General features: G+C 44.3%; 1 protein-coding gene across 4 annotated transcripts in view; it reads left to right on the forward strand.

The window, feature by feature from the left end:
* The window catches only part of cdh15 (cadherin 15, type 1, M-cadherin (myotubule)), a 309,173-nt gene that overhangs the window by 64,670 nt on the left and 222,192 nt on the right, over positions 1 to 22,311 (forward strand). For all 4 annotated transcript variants that reach the window (XR_012101955.1, XR_012101956.1, XM_073070533.1 and 1 more), the window contains 3 exons: positions 4,541 to 4,669; positions 6,047 to 6,232; positions 19,006 to 19,259. Coding sequence is in view for 2 of the 4 variants with exons in the window: in XM_073070533.1 (XP_072926634.1) it covers positions 4,541 to 4,669; positions 6,047 to 6,232; positions 19,006 to 19,259 (569 nt within the window). In the remaining 2 variants the exon portion in view is untranslated. The remainder of the gene's footprint in view (positions 1 to 4,540; positions 4,670 to 6,046; positions 6,233 to 19,005; positions 19,260 to 22,311) is intronic.

A 22,311-nucleotide genomic window follows, 5' to 3' on the forward strand; every position in this document is an offset into this window, starting at 1 on the left:
ATGTTGGGGTTGGTGGGTAGAGTTACTGATGGTACTCCCTCTTATCTCTTAGAGAGAGTGGGCAGTCTCAATCAGAGCAGTGACCTGACTGATGAAGGGTGTGGATAGTTGGATTTGACAGAAAATAACAGTGAAGAGTAACATGGAGTGGGTGGTTGGAATCTGGACTCACTGTCTGAAGGTGTGCTGGAGACAGCTTCCTCTGTGGCCAGGAGAGAACTGGATAAACACAGGGTGCAGAACAGATGATAAGATGATGGAGAAGATGGCGGGGTATGGAAGTAGGGAGCTGACATGGACACAATGGGTCAAGGGTACTCTCCTGTCTTGTAATCAATACGGAAAGACAGGAACTGAGGAAAAGGAGAGACCCATTCAGGGAAGTTAAAATGCTGCGACTGGTGAGTGGAGAGCAGAGGGCCAGGGAGTTTGTGAATGTGTAAGTATTGAGCAACAAAACTGCGATGATAATTCAAAGTTCAAAGTACATTTATTATCAACATTTTATGCATTATCCATCTTTTGAGATTAGTCTCCTAACATGCAGCCACAAAACAAAGACACCCGAAAAATCCATATATGTCCAAATATGTATGTATTGTGTGTATGTGTATGTGTGTTCTGTGAATATGTATTGTATGTGTGTGTCTATGTGTGTGTGTGTGTATATATAACATATATAGTTATATATAAACTGTCTAAAACCTAAGGTGCAGAGTATAAAAACCACATCATCCTCATGTGTGTGTGTGTGTATATTACATACATAGTTATATTTAAGACTGTCTAACACCCAAGGTGCAGAGATTAAAAACCACATCATGCCCATTAAAAAGAATCCATAACAAAATAGAAGAGTAAAACAACCCATAGAAAAGACTGTTGAAGACCCAATATGCAATGAGAAAAAATTATCATACAAACAGTAACCGCAAGTGAATAATGTTTCTGAACTGAATTCTGCAAAGAGATTCCCTTTATCAGCACAGAGCCAGTAAATGTAATGGAGCAGCAATAATCTGAACTGCCCTGTACCTCGCCTCAGGCCTTGACAGCCTGACCTTTTCAATATGGCCAGGCAGTTAACTCTCCGTCTGAACATGAGGTTCTGCTGCTCCGAGCAGCAATCTGAACCAGCCTGTACCTCGTTTTGGACCACGACACCCTTACCTTTTCAAACTGGCTGGCTTGGCGCCAGGGCCAGATTAAGCTAGTGCGGGGCCTATAGTATATGTTATAAAGGGGCCCTAAATTTTTTAAATGCACATAAATATTAAAACATAAATTATTTTCTTGCATAGTAAAGTAATTCAATTTTTTCATTTGCTATACAGCTAGATAACATGACAAATGTCTGACACTTCAGTAATAGTTAACTTACATGTAGGTATCAGTTTCAAATGTCAAAGGTAACAAAACTACAATTTAAAAGTTACATTTTCTAGATTTAGCATGAGCTAATTTGTTGATGATACAGGAAATGTCTATTTCACACAGAAGTTCATGTTCAATGCTCATTAGAGTGAGATTGTTCAATCTATTTTGACCCATGGTGCTCCATAGTTCATTTTTAATCCTTTTCAGTTTTGAAAATGAGTGTTCTCCACTGCAGTTGGTAACCATGAGTGACAAATAGATGCACAAGACATTTTCTACATTTGGAAAACATGACTCCAAAGAATTGTCAGTTATCAAACAGTACAACTGTAACTCTACAAGGTCTTGTTGGGTGCCAACATGAGAAGCAAGATCAGTTTTCAACAGTTCAGTAAACTGCACAAATTCTTCATCAAGACGTTCTTCCAGATCTTCCGGATATGATTTAATAAGATTTGATGACCTCTTTACGATCTCTTCAGGTGTAACCAACTGTAACTGATGAAGGAATCCAAAAACACCATTCACCTTTAGATAAGCTTTTTGCCTTTTTGACAGGGCAGAAAGTAAGCTGTCAATAATGGCAAGAAATGTTCGGCTTTTAAACTTCTGAGAAAGCGTTTGAGGTTCAACAAGTGGATCAAGAGTGCTGGAACCACTGAAATCATCGTACGCGCAATTTTGCTTGTGTTTTCTTCAAGTTTGCTGTTGATAATCTTCACACTTAGTCAGATCCTTGGCTTTTTGCTCAATGTCTAAAAAAAGTAGACCACATAGCTTGAATATATCAATGCAAGGATTCATAGAGTGCACAAGCTATGTTCAAGTCTAGGCCAGAAGATTGTAAAGAGAACTGGTCATTTGAAAACACTGTAATATTTGATCCCACAATATGACCATTATTCCTGGTTCCAACTTCATGGTTGAAAGTAGTCCACATGCCTGTTGTCAAACTCTGCCTTCTGATTATTGTTATTTGAAATGTCATTCAAGACTTTGTTTTGTTGCATCTGCATGAGCTGACCACCTGGTATCTGACATTCTTTTCACAATGGGCAAATGAGCACCACCATCAGATAATGCAGCAGAAAGGAGATCCCACCGATAAGCAGAAGCAGAAAAAAATATGTACAGGCTTTCTACAAACTGAAAGAAAATTAATGCTTCTTGACAACATTCAGCAGCACATTTTCCAACCAAATTTGGTGAATGTGCAAAGCATGGAATGTAATCCGCAAACTCGTGCTTAATTCGTGCTTGTAAGCCACTATACTTGCCACTCATGTTGCTGGCATTGTCATAACTTTGACCACAGCAGTCTTTTATATCATATCATTTTCCTTTAAAAAGTCAAGTAAACTTTGAGCGAGCTGTTCAACACTATGACCTTCGATATCCAAAAACTTCACAAATCTTTCAACTGGTCCAGACAGCAAAACATAGCGCATGGTCAAAATCAGCTGGTCCACATTAGATATATCTAGAGTAGAATCCAATGAAACAGAATAATACTTGTATTTCTTTACTTCACTGATAATGTGATCCAGTATGCTGGATCCAATCAGATTGATGAATTTCTCACATGTTGTTTTAGATAAGTATGATTTATGTCCCCTTCCTTTGTTTGCATGAGCATTTATATGCTCTGCCAGAAAAGGGTCAAACTTGGCCAGTAATTCTAACAACCCCAAGTAATTTCCATTATGAGGAGAGCCAACATTTTCATCATGAAAATGAATGAAATGAAAGGCCTCGTTCTGCTAAAAACTTTAGAACTTCAATTATTTGGTCTAGAAGTGTACGCTAATCCTTTTGTTCAGTCTCCATTTTTTTCACAAGGTGGGAATCGACATGTTTAGCTTTGTTTTTGCACATCGACAATGAAATTAAAGCTTGTCTATGTGACTCATTTCAATTGGGAAATACAGGTTGAAACTCACAGTCTAATCCGATCTTGTATGTTCCTGAGCTGGTTTGGACTACTTAAAATCAGGAAAAAATGAGGAATCGTGAATTGGGTCACATAAAACTGTTGCATCGCACATCCCTTGTTGCAGGCTCACCGCGGTGGCACACCCTCCAGCAGTGTAACAGCGCACACTGCAGCGGAGAGTGTGGGAGATAGCACAAAGATCACCATGACACAGCAAGAAGCCAATAGACGCCTGCACACACATATCATGCAGCATGCAGCTCCCCTGACATGAAAACAACAGTGTTGCCAAATCGTCGTGAGAATACGGTGAGATGCCGATTTTACCAGACTGCAGCTTGCAAGCGTTTAGTGTGGGGCCCTCGAAAATGTGAGACCCGTAGCACAGCTACTTTTGCTACTGAGTTAATCCGGCACTGCCTGGCGCTTAAATCTCTGTCCGAACAACAGGTTCTGCCACTTGGATATGGAGATCTTCACCACCTCGTCAGCCTGTAAATCTCCATCCGAGCATCGTGTTCACTCGTGTCGATACACTCTGGGGCCTGGACCCCGCGTTTTCGATTTGGCCTGTGCCCAACCTTTCACACTCTTTCATGCTTTTGGCAATGGACCCACTGCCTTTCCTTGCCTCAGTTCTGCCTCCAAGTTCAACGGGAAGTTACAGACTATTACTTCTGATGAGCATTTGCCAGAAAAAGTGTGGTTAATAAGGTATTTTGTTCTATCCTTGATTCATTAGCTACCAGCCAGAAGTCACTGAAGTTCACCAGCACCATCTTAACTGAGAAGTTTAAGTTGTAGAGATAGGATTGAGATGTTGGAAGATCAGGAAATGACATGTTTGGAGATGGGAAATGGGGAGCTAGAGAGACAGGAACAGGGAGGTCAGAGAGGAAAGGTCATCAGCATTAGAGAGATGGGATCTGGGAGTCAGGCAAGAAGAGAACTGGAGAGTTTAGAGATGCTGGGAGTTTGGAGTTTGAAGAGATGGAACTAGGGTTTCCAGAGGTGGAATGGGGAGAAGAATATGGTGGGCAGATATTATTATCTAGGTGCCCATTGAGTCTGTTGGGTTTTTCAGCTCTTGAAGTCTCTCGACCTGTTCCTGTAATAACATCAGGAAAATGATAAGTGGGTCAGGCAGCATCTCTGGAGAGAGGATCTAAGTTAACATTGCATGTCCGTGATCTTTGGACAGTTCAGAGAATGTTGTTCCTGTGTCTGCAGAATATTTCGGTGTACAACCTGACTCTGCAAGTGGCAGACCTGGCTGGTGAAGGACTCTCCACCACAGCTACAGCCTCAATCTTCATCGATGATGTCAACGACAACCCCCCAGAGTTCACCCAGACTGAGGTTGGTGGAATTAGTGTCTGTCATCATAGTGACCATTCAGAAACTTGGGCAGAGTCACTGTGAAAGTCAAGGTGGAAGGTCAAGATGTGATCAGGCTGGGTTTGGAACAGGATGGTGCTCCTGGATGCTCTGGACTGTCTGAGGCTTCTTGGCATTATCACTGGGCCCCATGCTGGGTGCTGATCCTGCCAAATCTCACAGTGCTAGCTTAACTGCAGGGCCTGAACCTTGACTCAGTCAATGCCCAAGGATAGCTGGGTCTGACCCAGTAAATCCATAGGGACGCTGGGTCTGTCTAAGTTGATGCTGCTGGGTCTCCTTGAAGAGGCTTCAATCCAACGTCCAGCCCTTGTTCCTTCTCTGGGTCTAGTCCCAGGAGACTGGTACCGGACCAGGTGTGTGACTGGGCTATGGGTATGTTGCCATCTCACCTTCAGGCAGAGTAATCCCAGTCCCAGGCAGCCATGATGTTTGGAACAACACACACAAAATGCTGGGGATCTCAGCAGATCAGACAGTTTCAATGGTGGGGAACAGTCAATGTCATGAGCTGAGTCCTTTCACCAGTTTTTAGCAGGGTCTTGGCCCATAACATTCCCCTCCATAGATGCTGTCAAGCACCTTCACTGTCTGCCACAAAAGGCAGGATTTCCTGCTGGTCACCCACTTCAATTCAACTTCCCATTCCCAATCTGGCATGATGGTCCTCTGCTGCTATGATGAGGCCACACTCAGATTGGAGAAGCAACATCTAATATTGTAACTGTCTAAACTCCAACTTGATGGCACAAACGTTGACTTCTCTAACTTCTGGTAATTTCTACCCCTTCCCCCTTCTCTCTTTCCTGCTCCTTATTCTGGCTCCTACTCACCCCTTCCCTTCTCCCCACAGCCCATATTCACCAAGCCCAACTCCACAGCCCACAGCTGGAGTCGCCTCCCTTTGGTTGCCTTTCTCCTTCCTTTTCTCCCATGGTCCACTCTCCTCTCCCATCAGATTCCAACTTCTTCACCCTTTACCTTTTCTACCTATCACCTCCCAGCTTCATATTTCATTACCCCTGCTCCATACCCACTTTTCTGCTCACTTGGTCTCACCTATCACTTATGGGATTGTACCCCCCCCCCCCACCGCACCTTGTTATTAAGGCTTCTGACTCCTTCCTTTCCAGTCAGTCTTGGCCCGAAACATCAACTGTTTATTCATTTCCGTCGATGCTGCCTGACCTGCTGTGTTCCTCCAGCATTTGTTATGTGTTTTTCCAGATATCTGGTATCTGCAGAATCTCATGTTTAAAGCCACTCTTTGCAGACCCGCATTCTCGATGGAAAATCCCATTAGGGCTGCTACTGACTGTGACGTTTTCACCCTTGCAGTTCACTGTGGAAGTGCCGGAGGATGTGATGGGAGTGGAGATTGCGGAGCTGACAGTGGAGGACAGGGACCAGCCCGGGACCCCCAACTGGAGAGTGAACTATACCATCACACAGGGCAATGCCCAGGGGCTCTTCAGTATCCGCACCCAGCCCGAGACCAACACAGGCATCCTGTTAGTTGAAAAGGTAATGGAAACAGCCAGTCACAAGTTGCTTAGCAGTGAGACTTTGCATAGGTGGTTTTGGGGAGTGGTGCATCCATGCTCACTGGCTATAGAGTTTGGCTCTTTTGACACATCTTGATCCAACTGAAATTGCCTAGAAATAAAGGACTAGGAACTCAGCAGGCCATGCCTATGGAAAATTGTACGGCCCAAAACTGTACTCTTTTTTCATTTGCTAACTTTTCCAATGTTGATACCATGTTAATTAGTTCCTGTGCTGCTTTGTTGGTTCTCTAGACAAATGTTTCCTGGGAACAATGCTAAGTCCTTTTAATGTCATTCTGGGTTATAATGGAAATAAAACATAAGACAAAGGAGCAGAAGTCGGCCATTCGGCCCATCGAGTCTGCTCCACCATTTCATCATGAGCTGACCCAATCTCCCCTTTAGTCTCATTCCCCCTCCTTCTCACCATAACCTTTGATGCCCTGACTACTCAGGTACCTATCAATCTCTGCCTTAAATACACCCAATGACTTGGCCTCCACTGCCGCCCGTGGCAACAAATTCCATAGATTCACCACCCTCTGGTTAAAAATTTTTTTTCACATCTCTGTTCTGAATGGACGCCTTGCAATCCTCAAGTCATGTCCTCTCATACTAGACTCCCCCACCATGGGAAACAACATTGCCACATCCACTCTGCCCATGCCTTTCAACATTTGAAATGTTTCTATGAGGTCCCCCCTCATTCTTCTAAGCTCCAAGGAGTACCGTCCAAGAGTGGTCAAACGTTCATCATATGTTAACCCTCTCATTCCTGGAATCATTCTAGTGAATCTTCTCTGAACCCTCTCCAACGTCAGCACATCCTTTCTTAAATAAGGAGCCCAAAACTGCACAGAGTATTCCAAGTGAGGTCTTACCAGTGCCTTATAGAGCCTCAACATCACATCCCTGCTCCTATACTCTATTCCTCTAGAAATGAATGCTAACATTGCATTCGCCTTCTTCACCACCAGCTCAATCTGGAGGTTAAACTTAAGGATATTCTGCACGAGGACTCCCAAGTCCCGTTGCATCTCAGAACTTTGAATTCTCTCCCCATTTAAATAATAGTCTGCCCATTTATTTCTTCTACCAAAGTGCATGACCATACACTTTCTGACATTGTAATTCATTTGCCACTTCTTTGCCCATTCCCCCAATCTATCCAAGTCTCTCTGCAGACTCTCTGTTTCCTCAGCACTACTGGCTCCTCCACCTATCTTTGTATCATCGGCAAACTTAGCCACAAAGCCATCTATTCCATAATCCAAATCGTTGATATACAACGTAAAAAGAAACGGCCCCAACACGGACTCCAGTGAATGCCACTGGTAGCCGGCAGCCAACCAGAACGGGATCTCTTTATTCCCACTCTCTGTTTCCTGCCAATCAACCAACGCTCTATCCACATATGTAACTTTCCCATAATTCCATAGGCTCTTATCTTGTTTAGCAGCCTCATGTGCGGCACCTTGTCAAAGGCCTTCTGAAAATCCAAATACACAACATCCACTGCATCTCCCTTGTCTAGCCCACTTGTAATTTCCTCAAAAAATTGAACTAGGTTTGTCAGGCAGGATTTTCCTTTAAGGAAACCATGCTGAGTTCTGCCTATCTTGTCATATGCCTCCAGGTACTCCGTAACCTCATCCTTGACAATCGACTCTAACAACTTCCCAACCACCGATGTCAAGCTAACAGGTCTATAATTTCCTTTTTGCTTCCTTGCCCCCTTCTTAAATAGCGGAGCGACATCTACAATCTTCCAGTCCTCCGGAACCAGGCCAGAATCTTTTGACTTTTGAAAGATCATTGCTAATGCCTCCACAATCTCCACTGCTACTTCCTTCAGAACATGAGGGTGCATTCCATCTGGTCCAGGAGATTTATCTACCCTTAGACTATTCAGCTTCCTGAGTACTTTCTCTGTCGTAATTGTGACTGCGTATATTTCTCTTCCCTGACACCCTTGAGTGTCCGGTATATTGCTGTTGTCTTCTTCAGTGAAGACTGATGCAAAATACTCGTTCAGTTCCTCCGCCATCTCCATATCTCCCATTACAATTTCTCCAGCATCATTTTCTATCGGTCCTATATCTACTCTCACCTGTCTTTTACTCTTTATATACTTGAAAAAGCTTTTAGTATCCTCTTTGATATTATTTACTAGCTTCCTTTCATAGTTCATCTTTTCCCTCTTAATGACCTTCTTAGTTTCCTTTTGTAAGCTTTTAAAAAATTCCCAATCCTCTGTCTTCCCACTAATTTTTGCTTCCTTGTATGCTCTCTGCTTTGCTTTTACTTTGGCTTTGACTTTTCTTGTCAGCACGGTTGCATCCTTTTTCCATTCAAAAATTTCTTCTTTTCTGGAATATATCTGTCTCGCACCTTCCTCACTTCTCGCATAAACTCCAGCCACTGCTGCTCTGCCGTCCTTCCCGCTAGTGTCCCTTTCCAGTCAATTTTGGCCAGTTCCTCTCTCATGCCACTGTAATTTCCTTTACTCCACTGAAATACCGACACATCGGATTTCGGTTTCTCTTTCTCAAATTTCACAGTGAACTCAATCATGTTGTGATCACTGTCTCCTAAGGGTTCCTTCACTTCCATCTCTCTAATCACCTCTGGTTCATTACACAATACCCAATCCAGTACGGCCGATCCCCTAGTGGGCTCAACAACAAGCTGTTCTAAAAACCCATTTCGTAGACATTCTACAAATTCTCTCTCTTGAGATCCAGTGCCGACCTGATTTTCCCAATCCACTCGCATGTTAAAATCCCCCACAATTATCGTAACACTGCCCTTCTGGCAAGCCTTTCCTATTTCCTGTTGTAATTTGTAGTCCACATCACTGCAGCTGTTTGGAGGCCTGTAGATAACTGCCATCAGGGTCCTTTTACCCCTGTGATTCCTTTGCTCAACCCATAAAGATTCTGTACCTTCCGATCCTATGTCAACTCTTTCTAATGATTTAATATCATTTCTCACCATTAAAGCCACACCACCCCCTCTACCTACTTGCCTATCCTTCCAATACACCGTGTATCCTTGGGCATTCAGCTCCCAGAGACATGCATCCTTTAGCCACGTGTCAGTGATGGCCACAATATCATGCCTGCCAATCTGTAGCTGTACAACAAGATCATCCACCTTATTCTTTATGCTGTGTGCATTTAAGTATAACACCTTAAGTCCAGTATTTAGTACTTTTTGCATTGATTGCACTGCAACTCAAACCAATGGCTGCAAATTTGCTCCATCACCTGCCTGTCCTTCCTGACATCCTTACTGCTCACTACCTTAGATCTATTTCTGTTTTCCCTCTCCTCTGCCCCATCATTCCGGTTCCCATCCCCCTGCCAAATTAGTTTAAACCCTCCCTAACAGCTCTATTAAACCTTCCCACCAGGATATTGGTCCCCCTGGATTCAAGTGTAACCCCTCCTTTTTGTACAGGTCACACCTGCCCCAAAAGAGGTCCCAATGATCCAGAAACTTGAATCCCTGCCCCCTGCTCCAATCCCTCAGCCACGCATTTATCCTCCACCTCATTCCATTCCTACTCTCACTGTCGTGTGGCACAGGCAGTAATCCCGAGATTACTACCTTTGCGGTCCTTCTTCTCAACTGCCTTCCTAACTCCCTATATTCTCCTTTCAGGACCTCTTCCCTTTTCCTACCTATGTCATTGGTACCTATATGTACCACGACCTCTGGCTCCTCACCCTCCCACTTCAGGATATCTTGGACAAGATCAGAAACATCCCGGACCCTGGCACCAGGGACACAAACTACTATCCGGGTCTCCTGACGGCATCCACAGAATCACCTATCTGACCCCCTAACTATCGAGTCCCCTATCACTACTGCCTTCCTCTACCCTTCTGAGCTACAGGGCCAGACTCTGTGCCGGAAGCACGGCCACTGTTGCTTCCCCCAGGTAGGCTGTCCCCCCCAACAGTACTCAAACAGGAGTACTTATTGTCAAGGGGTACAGCCACTGGGGTACTCTCTAGTACCTGACTCTTCCCCTTCTCCCTCCTAACTGCGACCCACCTGTCTGCCTCCCATGGCTCCGGTGTGACCACCTGCCTGTAACTCCTCACTCTCCCTGACCAGACGGAGGTCATCGAGCTGCAGCTCCAGTTCCCTAACATGGTCCCTTAGGAGCTGTAGCTCGGCACGCCTGGCACAGATGTGGACGTCCGGGAGGCTAGGAGACTCCAGGACCTCCCACATCTGGCAACAAGAACAACCTGCCCTCACACTCATACTTTCCCTTTCCTCAAATAACAGGAAAAACTGAAACCTAAACCTACCTTGCCTCGCCCGCTTCCGCCTAAGCCCATTGAGCCAAAGCCTTTAAGCCTTCACTCTGCTCGCGGCTCACTCCTCTGCCCGCTGTTTAAGGCTGTGTCCTTTTTAAATCTTCCCCGCTTCACTGCCCGATGTCACACGCCTGCGCAGTCCCACCTCTCTTAACTCCGATGAGAATAAGAAAAAGTCAAAATGGCTCCCGGCGCACTCCCGTTCTGATCCTCCAACTTCCTTCTCCGAATGAAAATCATATCTTAGGCTGAGGACTTTGACCTATTAAAGTAAGACATAAGACCATAAGATATAGCAGAATTAGGCCATTCAGCTCATCGAGTCTGCTCCTCTAATCCATCATGGCTGATCCACTCAACCTCTTCTTGCCATAACCTTGGTGCCCTGATCAATCATCAATTTTTGCTTTACATATACCCACGGACTTGGCCTCCACAACTATCTGTGGCAGACCATTCCACAGGTTTACTACTCTCTGGCTAAAAAGAATTCCTCCTTACCTGTTCTAAAGAGTCTCCCCTCAATTTTGAGGCTGTACCTTCTAGTTCTGGATACCCCCACTATAGGAAACATCCTCTTCAAATCCACCTTATCTAGTCCTTTCAACATTTGGTAGGTTTCAATGAGATACCCCCCCCCCCCCCTCCACCCCTGGCGCTTTCTTCTAAATTCCAGACCCGAAGCTGCCAAATACTCCTCATGTTAACCCCTTCTTTCCTGGAATTATCCTCGTAAACCTCCTCTGGACTCTCTTTAATGACAACAAACCCTTTCTGAGATATGGGTCCCAAAACTGTCGACAATACTCCAAGTGCAGCCTGACCTGTGTTTTATAAAGGCTCAGCATTATCCCCTTGTTTTTATATTCTATTCCCCTTGAAAAGAACGTCAACATCACATTTGTCTTCTTTACCACAGACTTGACCTGTAAATCAACCTTATGGGAGTCTTGCACAAGGACTCCTAAGTCCCTTTCCACCTCTGATGTTTGAATTTTCACCCATTTAGATAATAGTCTGCACTTTTGTTCCTTTTACCAAAATGCATTATCATGCATTTCCCAATACTGTATTCCACCTGCCACTTTTTTGCCCATTCTTCCAATTTGTCTAAGTCCTGCTGCAATGGCATTGCTTCCTCAGCACTACCTACCCCTGACTTATGCTTCTCTCTTTGAAATTGCGGCACAAATTCAATCATATTCTGATCACTATCTCCTGTGGGTACCTTTACATTAAGCTCCCTATCAAAATCAGGATTATTACACAAGCCCCAATCTAAGATAACCTTTCCCTGAGTTGGCTCAAGCACAAGCTGCTCTAAAAACTACTTCATGGGCATTCAACGCATTCCCTCTTTTGTGATCTGACACCAACATGATTTTCCCAATCCCTCTTACCATATTTTACCAATAGAGTCACACCACCACCCATGCTTTCCTGCCTGTCCTTTAAATACAAAGTATATTCTTTGATATTAAGCACCCAATGAGGATCTTCTTTCAGCCACAACTCAGTGATGCCTACAACGCTATACCGACCAATCTCTAGTTGAGTCACGTGTTCATCCACCTTGATCCATGCTACGTGCATTTAAATACAGCATCTTCAATTCTGCATTCTTTGCCCTTTTGAATTTTGACTCTGTGGTACAATTTAAGTCTTTGCACTGTCTGTATTTGTATCCAATCATTGGCTTGTCCTTCCTTACATTCATGTTACACTCATCATCTACTTGTAAACTTGCTGGCTCATCCTCAGCTCTATCATACTGGTTCCCATCCCCCTGTCATATCAGTTGAATCCAGTCCCAACAGCTCTAGGAAAACTAGAGCTTTCCTAGGAAAACTGCCCACAAGGATATTGGTCCCCCTCGGATTCAAGTGCAACCCCATTGTACAGGTCCCTCCTGCCCCAGAAGTAACAGTTCATCTCTGTTTCATTGAAGAGCGTGAGTAAAAGGGACACACCTATCTCTCCATGTGCTGGGACAGCCATACAAACCCAGTAGCTTGAGTGTTCATGTCAGTCACATCTGTCAGGGAAAGGACACAAACTAATCCAACCATCGTCATTTGGACTCTCAGTGGTTTTTCTTACATCATTAGCCATCTTCTTACAGTGAGAAGTGTGAATCCATGCTACCTTTTCTCTTACCTTGATGGCTGTATCAGTGACCAGCAATACCTGAAATGGTATTTCAAATTGAGGTTCCAAACAGTTTTTTTTCTAAATGCCCACACCACCTACACCACATAGTCCACAGGTTCAGTGTCTTGGCATTTAAGGACTGCTGCTGGTTGCTGGGCTTCTTTTACCCAATAATGATATTCAGTGATGCTTTTTGTCAAGGCGATGCAAGAATTCAACATGCTCTCATCCAGGTTGTGTACGTTCATTTGTTTGTTTCCCAGTGGTACATCAGTTGGCAGGCACAGAGACTGTCCTGTTATGATTTCATCTGGGGACACCCCAATGGTTCAATTAGCAGTGGCTTAAATGGTCAACAGAACCAAAGGCAGCACCTGCTTCCACTTTAGTCCAGTTTCTTCACACATTTTGCTAAGTTTATTCTTAATATCCTTTCCACTCGGTCCGCTGACTGAGAATGGAAATGTTGATCCACCTATAAGGCTTTGCGTACTTCTTTAATTACGTCACCAATAAAATGGATACCATTGTCACAAGGAAGTCTCCACGGGATCCCAAATTGTGGGATTATTTCCTTTAACAAACATTTTGCTGCCGTAACTGCATCATTCTTTCTATAAAGAACCCGTCATGAAAACACATCAATAATGACTAATACATACTTAAACCCTTCACATGGAGGTAATTCAATAAAGCCCATCTGTAAATGTACAAAAGGCGGGGTATGAGCCTCTGTTACTTGTACCAGTTTTCCCAGATTCTGTAAGATACATATCATACACTGTCTACAGATTTATTCTGCAACTTGAGGTACTCAAAGGGCATACCAAGTTTGATTTATTTGATTAATTATTCCCTGCTTGCCCCCATGTGTGAACTTGTGAACACATTGGACAATCCACGGTATCAGTTTACCTGGGATCACAAGGTAGCCATTTGGGTGAAGCCACATACTATTGTGCTGTTTACAACCCAGCTTTTCCCATTTTACCCTTTTGGCTGATGGAGCCATGGACAGGCATGCTCATGCATCCCCTGAAGTGGGAGGTGTCATCAGGGCCGACCGTGTGGGGTGCTTGCTTCTGGCACAATAAGGACAGCCTTAATTGTTGATCTTTTGCAGTACAATCCTCGTTTTATTACCCTTAGAGATTTCATGTATGCCCGGTGCACGGTTTTCCCAAATCGTTATGCAAAGCCAAGCCATCATCAAAGAAAATGATATCGGCATTGGCAATAGAAGTATCAGTAAGGTCTTGATGGCATTTTGTTACTTCAGGGTAAGAAGGTGGGGGGAGGGGAGGAAGAAATACAAGGTAGTAGGTGATTGGTAAAATTAGGAGTGGGGAGGGGTGAAGTAAAGAGTTGGCTGATAGAGATAAAGAGCTGGAGAAGGGGGAATCTGACAGAAGAGGAGAGTAAGTCATGGAAGAAAGGGAATGGAGAGGAGCACCAGAGGGAGGTGATGGGCCTGTCCCTTTATCTGTCTCACAATAATAGTACACTGTTTACTCTTTGCATGTTGCTTCTCTGACTCCTCCCAATCCTTGAAAACTGGTTTTCTCACATGCCTATGTCCTTTCTTAAATGGTCCCTCTTTTCCAATACGGCCTTTAGCAACTAAATTCTATCCCTATTACAGGATCCATCTGCGGGAAATGGCTTGTCAGCATCTCTGGTTCATATTACCCATCTGGGTAATTCCTCCACAGACCTCCTCCCATAATTATTAAACATATACAATGCTGGAGTTCCTTTTACTGGATCTGAGAATGATGTACCCTGTCCCATCACTCACTTACTCTTCACTTCACTTACCATTAAGTCCTAATCAGTACAGTCTATTCCTGCTTCACTACAGCAGCCTCTAGAGTTCAAACCTTATGTAATGTTACTCAACCATTATTGTAATTTTTAATGTACTTTGGTTGATTTAGAGGCAATCAATTACTACTGCATTTTGACTAACAATAATTTAGTGCTTTCCAAACGCTGGATCAACCCTTCCAAGTGTCCCTGACACTAACCCTTTAACTTTTACCGACTTTGAGCTATGCGTCCCAGACGTGGGATCAATACCTCAAAGTATCCTTTACATAGAAACATAGAAAACCTACAGCACAATACAGGCCCTTCAGCCCACAAAGCTGCACTGAACATGTCCTTACCTTAGAAATTACCTAGGGTTACCCATAGCCCTCTATTTTTCTGAGCTCCATGGACCTGTCCAGGAGTCTCTTAAAAGACCCTATCGTATCCTCCTCCACTACCATTGCCAGCAGCCCATTCCATGCCCACCACTCTCTGCGTAAAAAAACTTATCCCTGACATCTCCTCTGTGCCTCCTTCCAAGCACCTTAAAATTATGCCCTCTTGTGCTAGCCATTTCAGCCCTGGGGGAAAAGCCTCTGGCTATCCACACAATCAATGCCTCTCATCATCTTATACACCTCTATCAGGTCACCTCTCATCCTCTGTCGTTCCAAAGAAAAGAGGCCAAGTTCACTCAACCTATTCTCATAACTCATGCTCCCCAATCCAGGCAACATCCTTGTAAATTTCCTCTACACCCTTTCTATCGTTTCCACATCCTTCCTAAATTGAGTCGACCAGAACTGAGCACAGTACTCCAAGTGAGGTCTGACCAGGGTCCTTTATAGCTGCAACATAAACTCTCAGCTCTTAAAATCAATCCCACGATTGATGAAGCCAATTCACCGTATGCCTTCTTAATGACAGAATCAACCTGAGCAGCAGCTTTGAGTGTCCTATGGACTCGGGCCCCAAGATCTCTCTGACTCTCCACACTGCCAAGAGTCTTACCATTAATACTATATTCTGCCATCATATTTGACCTACCAAAATGAATCACCTCACACGTATCTGGGTTGTGTTCCATCTGCCTCTTCTCAGCCCAGTTTTGCATTCTATCAATGTCCCGCTGTAACCTCTGACAGCCTTCCACTGTCCACAACACCTCCAACCTTTGTGTCATCAGCAAATTTACTAATCCATCCCTCCACTTCTTCATCCAGGTCATTTATAAAAATCACGAAGAGTAGGGGTCCCAGAACAGATCCCTGAAGCACACCACTGGTCACAAACATCCATGCAGAATATGACCTGTCTACAGCCATTCTTTCCCTTCTGTGTGCAAGCCAGTTCTGGATCCACAAAGCAATGTCCTCCTGGATCCCATGCCTCCTTACTTTCTCAAAAAGCCTTGCATGGGGTACCTTATCAAATGTCTTGCTGAAATCCATACACGCTACATCTACTGCTCTACCTTCATCAATGTGTTTAGTCACATCCTCAAAAAATTCAATCAGGCTCGTAAGGCACGACCTGCCTTTGACAAAGCTATGCTGACTATTATGCCTCTCCAAATGTTCATAAAACCAGCCTCTCAGGATCTTCTCCATCAACTTAACAACCACTGAAGTAAGACTCTCTGGTCCATAATTTCTTGGGCTATCTCTACTCCTTTTCTTGAATAAAGGAACAACATCTGCAACTTTCCAATCCTCCAGAACCTCTCCCATCCCCATTGATGATGCAAAGATCAGCACCAGAAGCTCAGGAATCTCCTCCCTCTCCTCCCACATACGGTCCCGGTGACTTATCCAACTTGATGCTTTCCAAAAGCTTCAGCACATCCTCTTTCTTAATGTCTATATGCTCAAGCTTTTTAGTCCACTGTAAGTCATCCCTACAATCAGCAAGGTCCTTGTACACTGAACTATACAATTCATTTGCTCACCTCTTTCACTTGAACTTTTTAACTGTGCCATTCCTTTTTAACATTTCTGTCATCATGCGAAATGCATTAGAGTCACAGTGAAAGAAACTAATCCACTCAAGTCCATAACATAGACCACAGTGTAGAGGGTGATAGTGAAACAGAAACCTGACATCCAATTCCGAGAGAGAAAATCTCTAGAAGCAAAAAGACACTTATTTTTTGGTGATCGCTACTACTAGGGAATCGCTCTCAAGCAACCCAGTCATCAGGATTCTTCCACACTGCTGCTGCAGTGATCTTGGTGGAACCTCCAGATTCTGTCATGCTTCTCTTGCTAGGTCTTATAACTTACTTATTCCTGTCCACACCTTGCAGTGCATTGGGTGGCAACCAATTCTTTAACATCTTTTCTGTTTTTTACAAGGCCGAGTTGCTAGCTTGACACTCAACCCAGCACAGATGGAAAGCTGGCTGGATTCGAACTCCAGACTACTCACCTTGAAGTCCTGTACTGATGCAATTATGCCACCAGCTGGCAAAGGTCTTATAACTGTCACGTACCCCGTGACCGGGTTAAAGAGCCAGCAGAAATGGAAAGCACTTTGGAGTCTGGTATTACTAGTAACTAATAGTGTTTATTAGTAAACTACGCAATACAGTACTATAGAATGCAAATATATGAAACAGGTTAGCAATAATACATAGATATATACATAAAAGTGTGGAAATAGGAACCAAAACCGTGCTCTTTCAAACCTAGGGGTAAGTGGATAGAGTCTTACGATGGTGAAGAGTTCAGTTCAGTTCAGGTCGAGGTAGTTTTTGGAGTAATGTTGGAGAGAACCAACACTGTCCAAGCAGGATAGAACCAGACTACAGCGCACAGTGAGGACTGCCGAGCGCATCATTGGAGCCTCCCTGCCCTCTATTGTGGACCTGTACTCTTCCAGGTTGAAGAAGAGGGCGGGGAACATCATAAAGGACTCCTCCCATCCTGCGCACGGTCTGTTTGATCTGCTTCCGTCTGGTAGGCGCTTCAGATCCCTCCAAACTAAGACTAATAGGCACTGGAGAAGTTTTTTCCCTACTGCGGTCACTTTGCTGAACAGTTAACTGCCGGTTAACTGTCGGCTAACTATTACTTGGATTGCACTACCTGTATGTATAATCTATATTTTCATTTATATTTATCATTATTATTGTTATGAGCAGAGAGACAACATCTGCTGGAAGTAAATTCCTTGTATGTGCATAGGTACTTGGCGATTAAAGTCTGATTCTGATTCTGAGAGAGAGAGAGAGAGAGAGAGAGGTGATGCCGTTGTCGTCAATCTTCCCGTTGTCTTCCAAAGTCCTGTTGTGGTCACCGACTATGATCATAATACATACAACCTTTCTTCAGTGGTGGAACTATCACCCAGGCAAGGGAGGACACACAAATAGTTCCCCACCGGTCGCACCTTCTCACACTGTGAGCCACTGATCGATTTCCCTGAATCGATCCTCCAAAACCCCACCTTCACGTGGGTGCACAAAGCTCGTTCAGTGTCCCGTGGTGTGTCTGTCTGTGTCCCCACGGACCTGCTTTTTATCACCATTTGCTGGACACCGGCTGTCCATCAATCGGCTCCACCCTGCTCTCTCTGCAGGAATCTTAACAAGCAGGCAAAGTGTCCTTGGAGAAAGGTAAACAATCAGCAAAGGAACCATAACATTAAATTTTGTCTCTCTCTCTCTCTCTCTCATTTGCACTGGACACCTCCTCCTCTCTCTCTCAATAGCAGCACAGTTCATAGGGTCAATTCTGGACCCCGTTTCAAACTTGGTTTGCCCGTCACATAACAAAGAACCAAAAAACACAAAGTGGATCTGTTCAGAGACATGTTTATTGCTAGAAATAATGAGAAGCATCTCCACTCCTTAATGGGTGGAAGCTGCTTTGGATTTGCAGCTTACAAATTTCATTTTTTTATATAAGTTTTCAGCTATGCTTTGCCATTTATCTGTTCTGCATACCACTCATCTGCTTCAATAAGCTGCACTTCCCAAGGCTGACAGTAGATCAACCTCCCCTTGATTACACACTGAACAATAATCCAGGGCATTACATGGCTCCTGTAACATACCAGCATATTACAAAGCACTATGGGATTTTACAGGTTCCATTTTGTTACATTATAAGAATAAATACATAAAAACTCAAAGTTTTGAATACACTTCCACAGGAAAGTGTATGAGGGTGGGAAGGGTGCAGTAGGGGAATGGGTGGATAGGGAGTGCTGGTTGGGGGAGTGTGCATTCTGGGACTGACTGGTTTGGAGGGTGACCGGTTGAGGACAGGGATGCAGAGATGGGCTGCTGGACTGGCTCTGCAGGAGTGTGGAGTGTGGGTGGTGAGTGTGTTTAATGTGTTGTGATTAGGGTTGGAGAGCTGAGAGTGGGTGGGGTGGGGAATGTGGGTGAGAAGGTCCAGTATGGACTGACGGAGAGGCTGACTCTGTTGTTCTCTATGTCTTGTGTCAGAGGCTGGACTATGAAACAACAGACAGACACATGCTGACAGTGGAGGCATGGAACTGGACACCGCTGAGTCCTGCGGCTCGAAGCACTCTCCTCTCCACTGCTCAAGTCACCATCACACTCACTGATGTGAATGAAGCCCCCCGCTTTGAGGAAGACCCCCGCGTGCTGCGTGTGCCTGAGGGGATGAGGGAAGACAGGGTGCTAACTGTGTACACTGTGACTGACCCTGACATCGCCCAACCCCAGAACATAAGGTCAGTACCACCTTCCAAAACCCACACCAGTAGAAACCCCTGGTGGATTTTCACTCCAGCCCCTGAAAGTTACCCCATCCCCCACACAGAGTGACCTCCTCATGCAACAAACTGCTCAACCAATTCAGTGACTTGCCACCATCACCGGAGGGAAATGGTCAGTTGACCAGGAGAAAGTCCATAACATCAACCATCCCTCTGTTGCCTGACTGCTGCCACACTGAGTTTCCCCACTCATCACACCTCACACTGCCCTCCCTCCTGTGTTGTGATTGTCTTCTGGGATCAACTGATTATTCACAGTCAGATTAATACAGCAAAGAAACAGGCCCAGTGCCAACCACAGTACCCTCCCTGCTAGTCTCAGTTGCCCGATTTTTGCCCATAACGCACCAAGCCTTGCCCTCCATGTAACATTCTTAAATGTTGCAAATGTACCTGCCTCAGCCACTTCCTCTGGCAGCTCATCCTAGATACTCTTTACCCTCTGCGTAAAGGGGTTCCCTCTTGTGTTTCTTTTAAATCTCTCATCTCCTGTATCTATGCCCTCTAGTTTTGGATGCTATGACCCATGGGAAAAAGACTATGACCATCCACCTTATCCATACCCCACATGATTTTATAAATATCTATGTGATCCAAGGAATAAGTACCCAGTGTGACCAATCTCTCCCTATAACTCAGGTTGTCCAGTCCAGACAGCATCCTCATAAATCTCTCTTGCATTCTCTCCAGCTTGACAATGTCTTTCCTATAACAGGGTGACCAAAATCATACACAATACTCTAACCGCAGTCTCACCAACAACTTGTATAATTACAGCAAAATGTTTCAACTCCTAAACTCAATGTCCCGGCCGATGAAGGACAGCATGCTAACTGCCTTCTTCACCACACTGTCTACTTGTAATGCTGTTTTCAGTGAACTATGCACCTGTAGTCTCAGGAGCCTATGTTGCACAACATTTGTCAGTGCCCAGGCGCTCAAGGTGCAAGTCTTACACTAGTTTGAATGTCCAAAATGCATCACCTTACACTTAACTAAGCTGAAATTCATTTGTCATTTCTCAACTTCTCTATCTGACTGATCAAGATCTCTTTGTACCCTATTTCACTATAAACTAAGTCGAAGAGGAAGTTTTCACTCTTTAAGAAAGGAGGAAGGCAGCAGAAAGGAAATTTTAGACCAGTTAGCCTGACCTCAGTGGTTGGGAAAATGTTGAAGTCAATTGTTAAGGATGAGGTTCTTGAGTACTTGGTGACACAAGACAAGATAGGACAAAGTCAGCATGGATTCCTTAAGGGACAATTTTGCCTGATGAACCTGCTAGAATTCTTTGAGGAGATTACAAGTAGGATAGAGAAAGAGATTGCAATGGACGTTGTATATTGCTACTTTCAGAAGACCTTTGACTAGGTGCCACACCTGAGGCTGTTTACCAAGTTAAGAGCCCATGGTATTCCAGGAAAATTACTGGCATGGTTAGAGCATTGGCTGATTGGTAGGAGGCAGCGAGTGGGAATAAAAGGATCTTTTTCTGGTTGGCTGTCAGTGACTGTTCCGCAGGGGTCAGTGTTGGGACCATTTCTTTTTATGCTGCATATCAGTGACTTAGATGATGGAATAGATAGCTTTGTTGCCAAGTTTTCAGATGATACAAAGATTGGTGGAGGGACAGTTAGTGTTGGGGGAACAGATAGGATGCAGGAGGACTTAGTATAGGAGAATGGGCAAGAGAGTGGCAAATGAAATACGGTGTTGGAAAGGCATGATCATGCTCTTTGGTAGTTGAAATAAATGTGCAGACAATTTTCTAAATGGGGAGAAAATCCAAAAAACTGAGATGCAAAGAGACTTGAGAGTCCTTGTGCAGAACACCCTCAAAGTTAACTTGCGGGTAGAGTAGGTGGTGAGGAAAGCAAATGCAATGTTAGCATTCATTTCAAGAGGTCTAGACTACAAGAGCAAGGATGTGATGCTGAAGCTTTATAAGGAAGTGGCGAGGCCTCACATTGAGTATTGTGAACAGTTTTGGGCTCCTCATCTAAGAAAAGATGTGCTAGCATTGCAGAGGGTTCAAAGGAAGTTCACAAGGATGATTCTGGAAATGAAAGGGATATCATACGAGGAAAATTTGATAGCTCTGGGACTGTACTCACTGGAATTTAGAAGGATGAGTGGGGGGGTGAAATATGATTGAAATCTTTTGAACGTTGAAATGCCTAGACAGAGTAGATGTGGAAAAGATGCTTCCAATAGTGGGGGAGTCTAGGTCAAGAGGGCAGAGCCTCAGGATAGAGGGGCATCTATTTAAAATGGAGATGCGGAGAAATTTTTTTAGCCAGAGGGTGGTGCATTTGTGGTATTTCTTACCACAGGCAGCTGTGGAGGTGAATTTGTTGGGTATACTAAGGCAGAGCCTTTCTAAAAACCATCTAATAGGCATTCAACAAACTCACTCACTTGCGACCATTTACTACATGATTTTCCCAAACAATCTGCATATTGACATCTCGCATGATTATCATAACATTGCCCTTTTGACACACCTTTCAGAAACATAGAAAACCTACAGCACAATACAAGCCCTTTGGCCCACAAAGCTGTGCTGAACATGTCCTCACCTTAGAAATTACCTAGCCCTCTATTTTTCTGAGCTCAATATACCTGCCAAGGAGTCTCTTAAAAGACCCTATTGTATCTGCCTCCACTACCGTCACCAACAGACCATTCCACACACTCACCACTCTCTGCGTAAAAAAACTTACCCCTGACATCTCCTCTGTGCCTACTTCCAAGCACCGTAAAACTGTGCCTTCTTGTGCTAACCATTTCAGCCCTAGGAAAAAGCCTCTGCCTTTCCACACGATCAATGCCTGTCATCATCTTATACACCTCTATCAGGTCACCTCTCATCCTCCATTGCTCCAAGGAGAAAAGGTTGATTTCACTCAACCTATTCTCATAAGGCATGCTCCCCAATCCAGGCAACATCCTTGTAAGTCTCCTCTGCACCCTTTCTATAGTTTCCACATCCTTCCTGTAGTAAGGA

The sequence above is a fragment of the Hemitrygon akajei genome, chromosome 17 (assembly GCF_048418815.1).
Source record: "Hemitrygon akajei chromosome 17, sHemAka1.3, whole genome shotgun sequence".
In the NCBI taxonomy this organism is placed as follows: Eukaryota; Metazoa; Chordata; class Chondrichthyes; order Myliobatiformes; family Dasyatidae; genus Hemitrygon; species Hemitrygon akajei.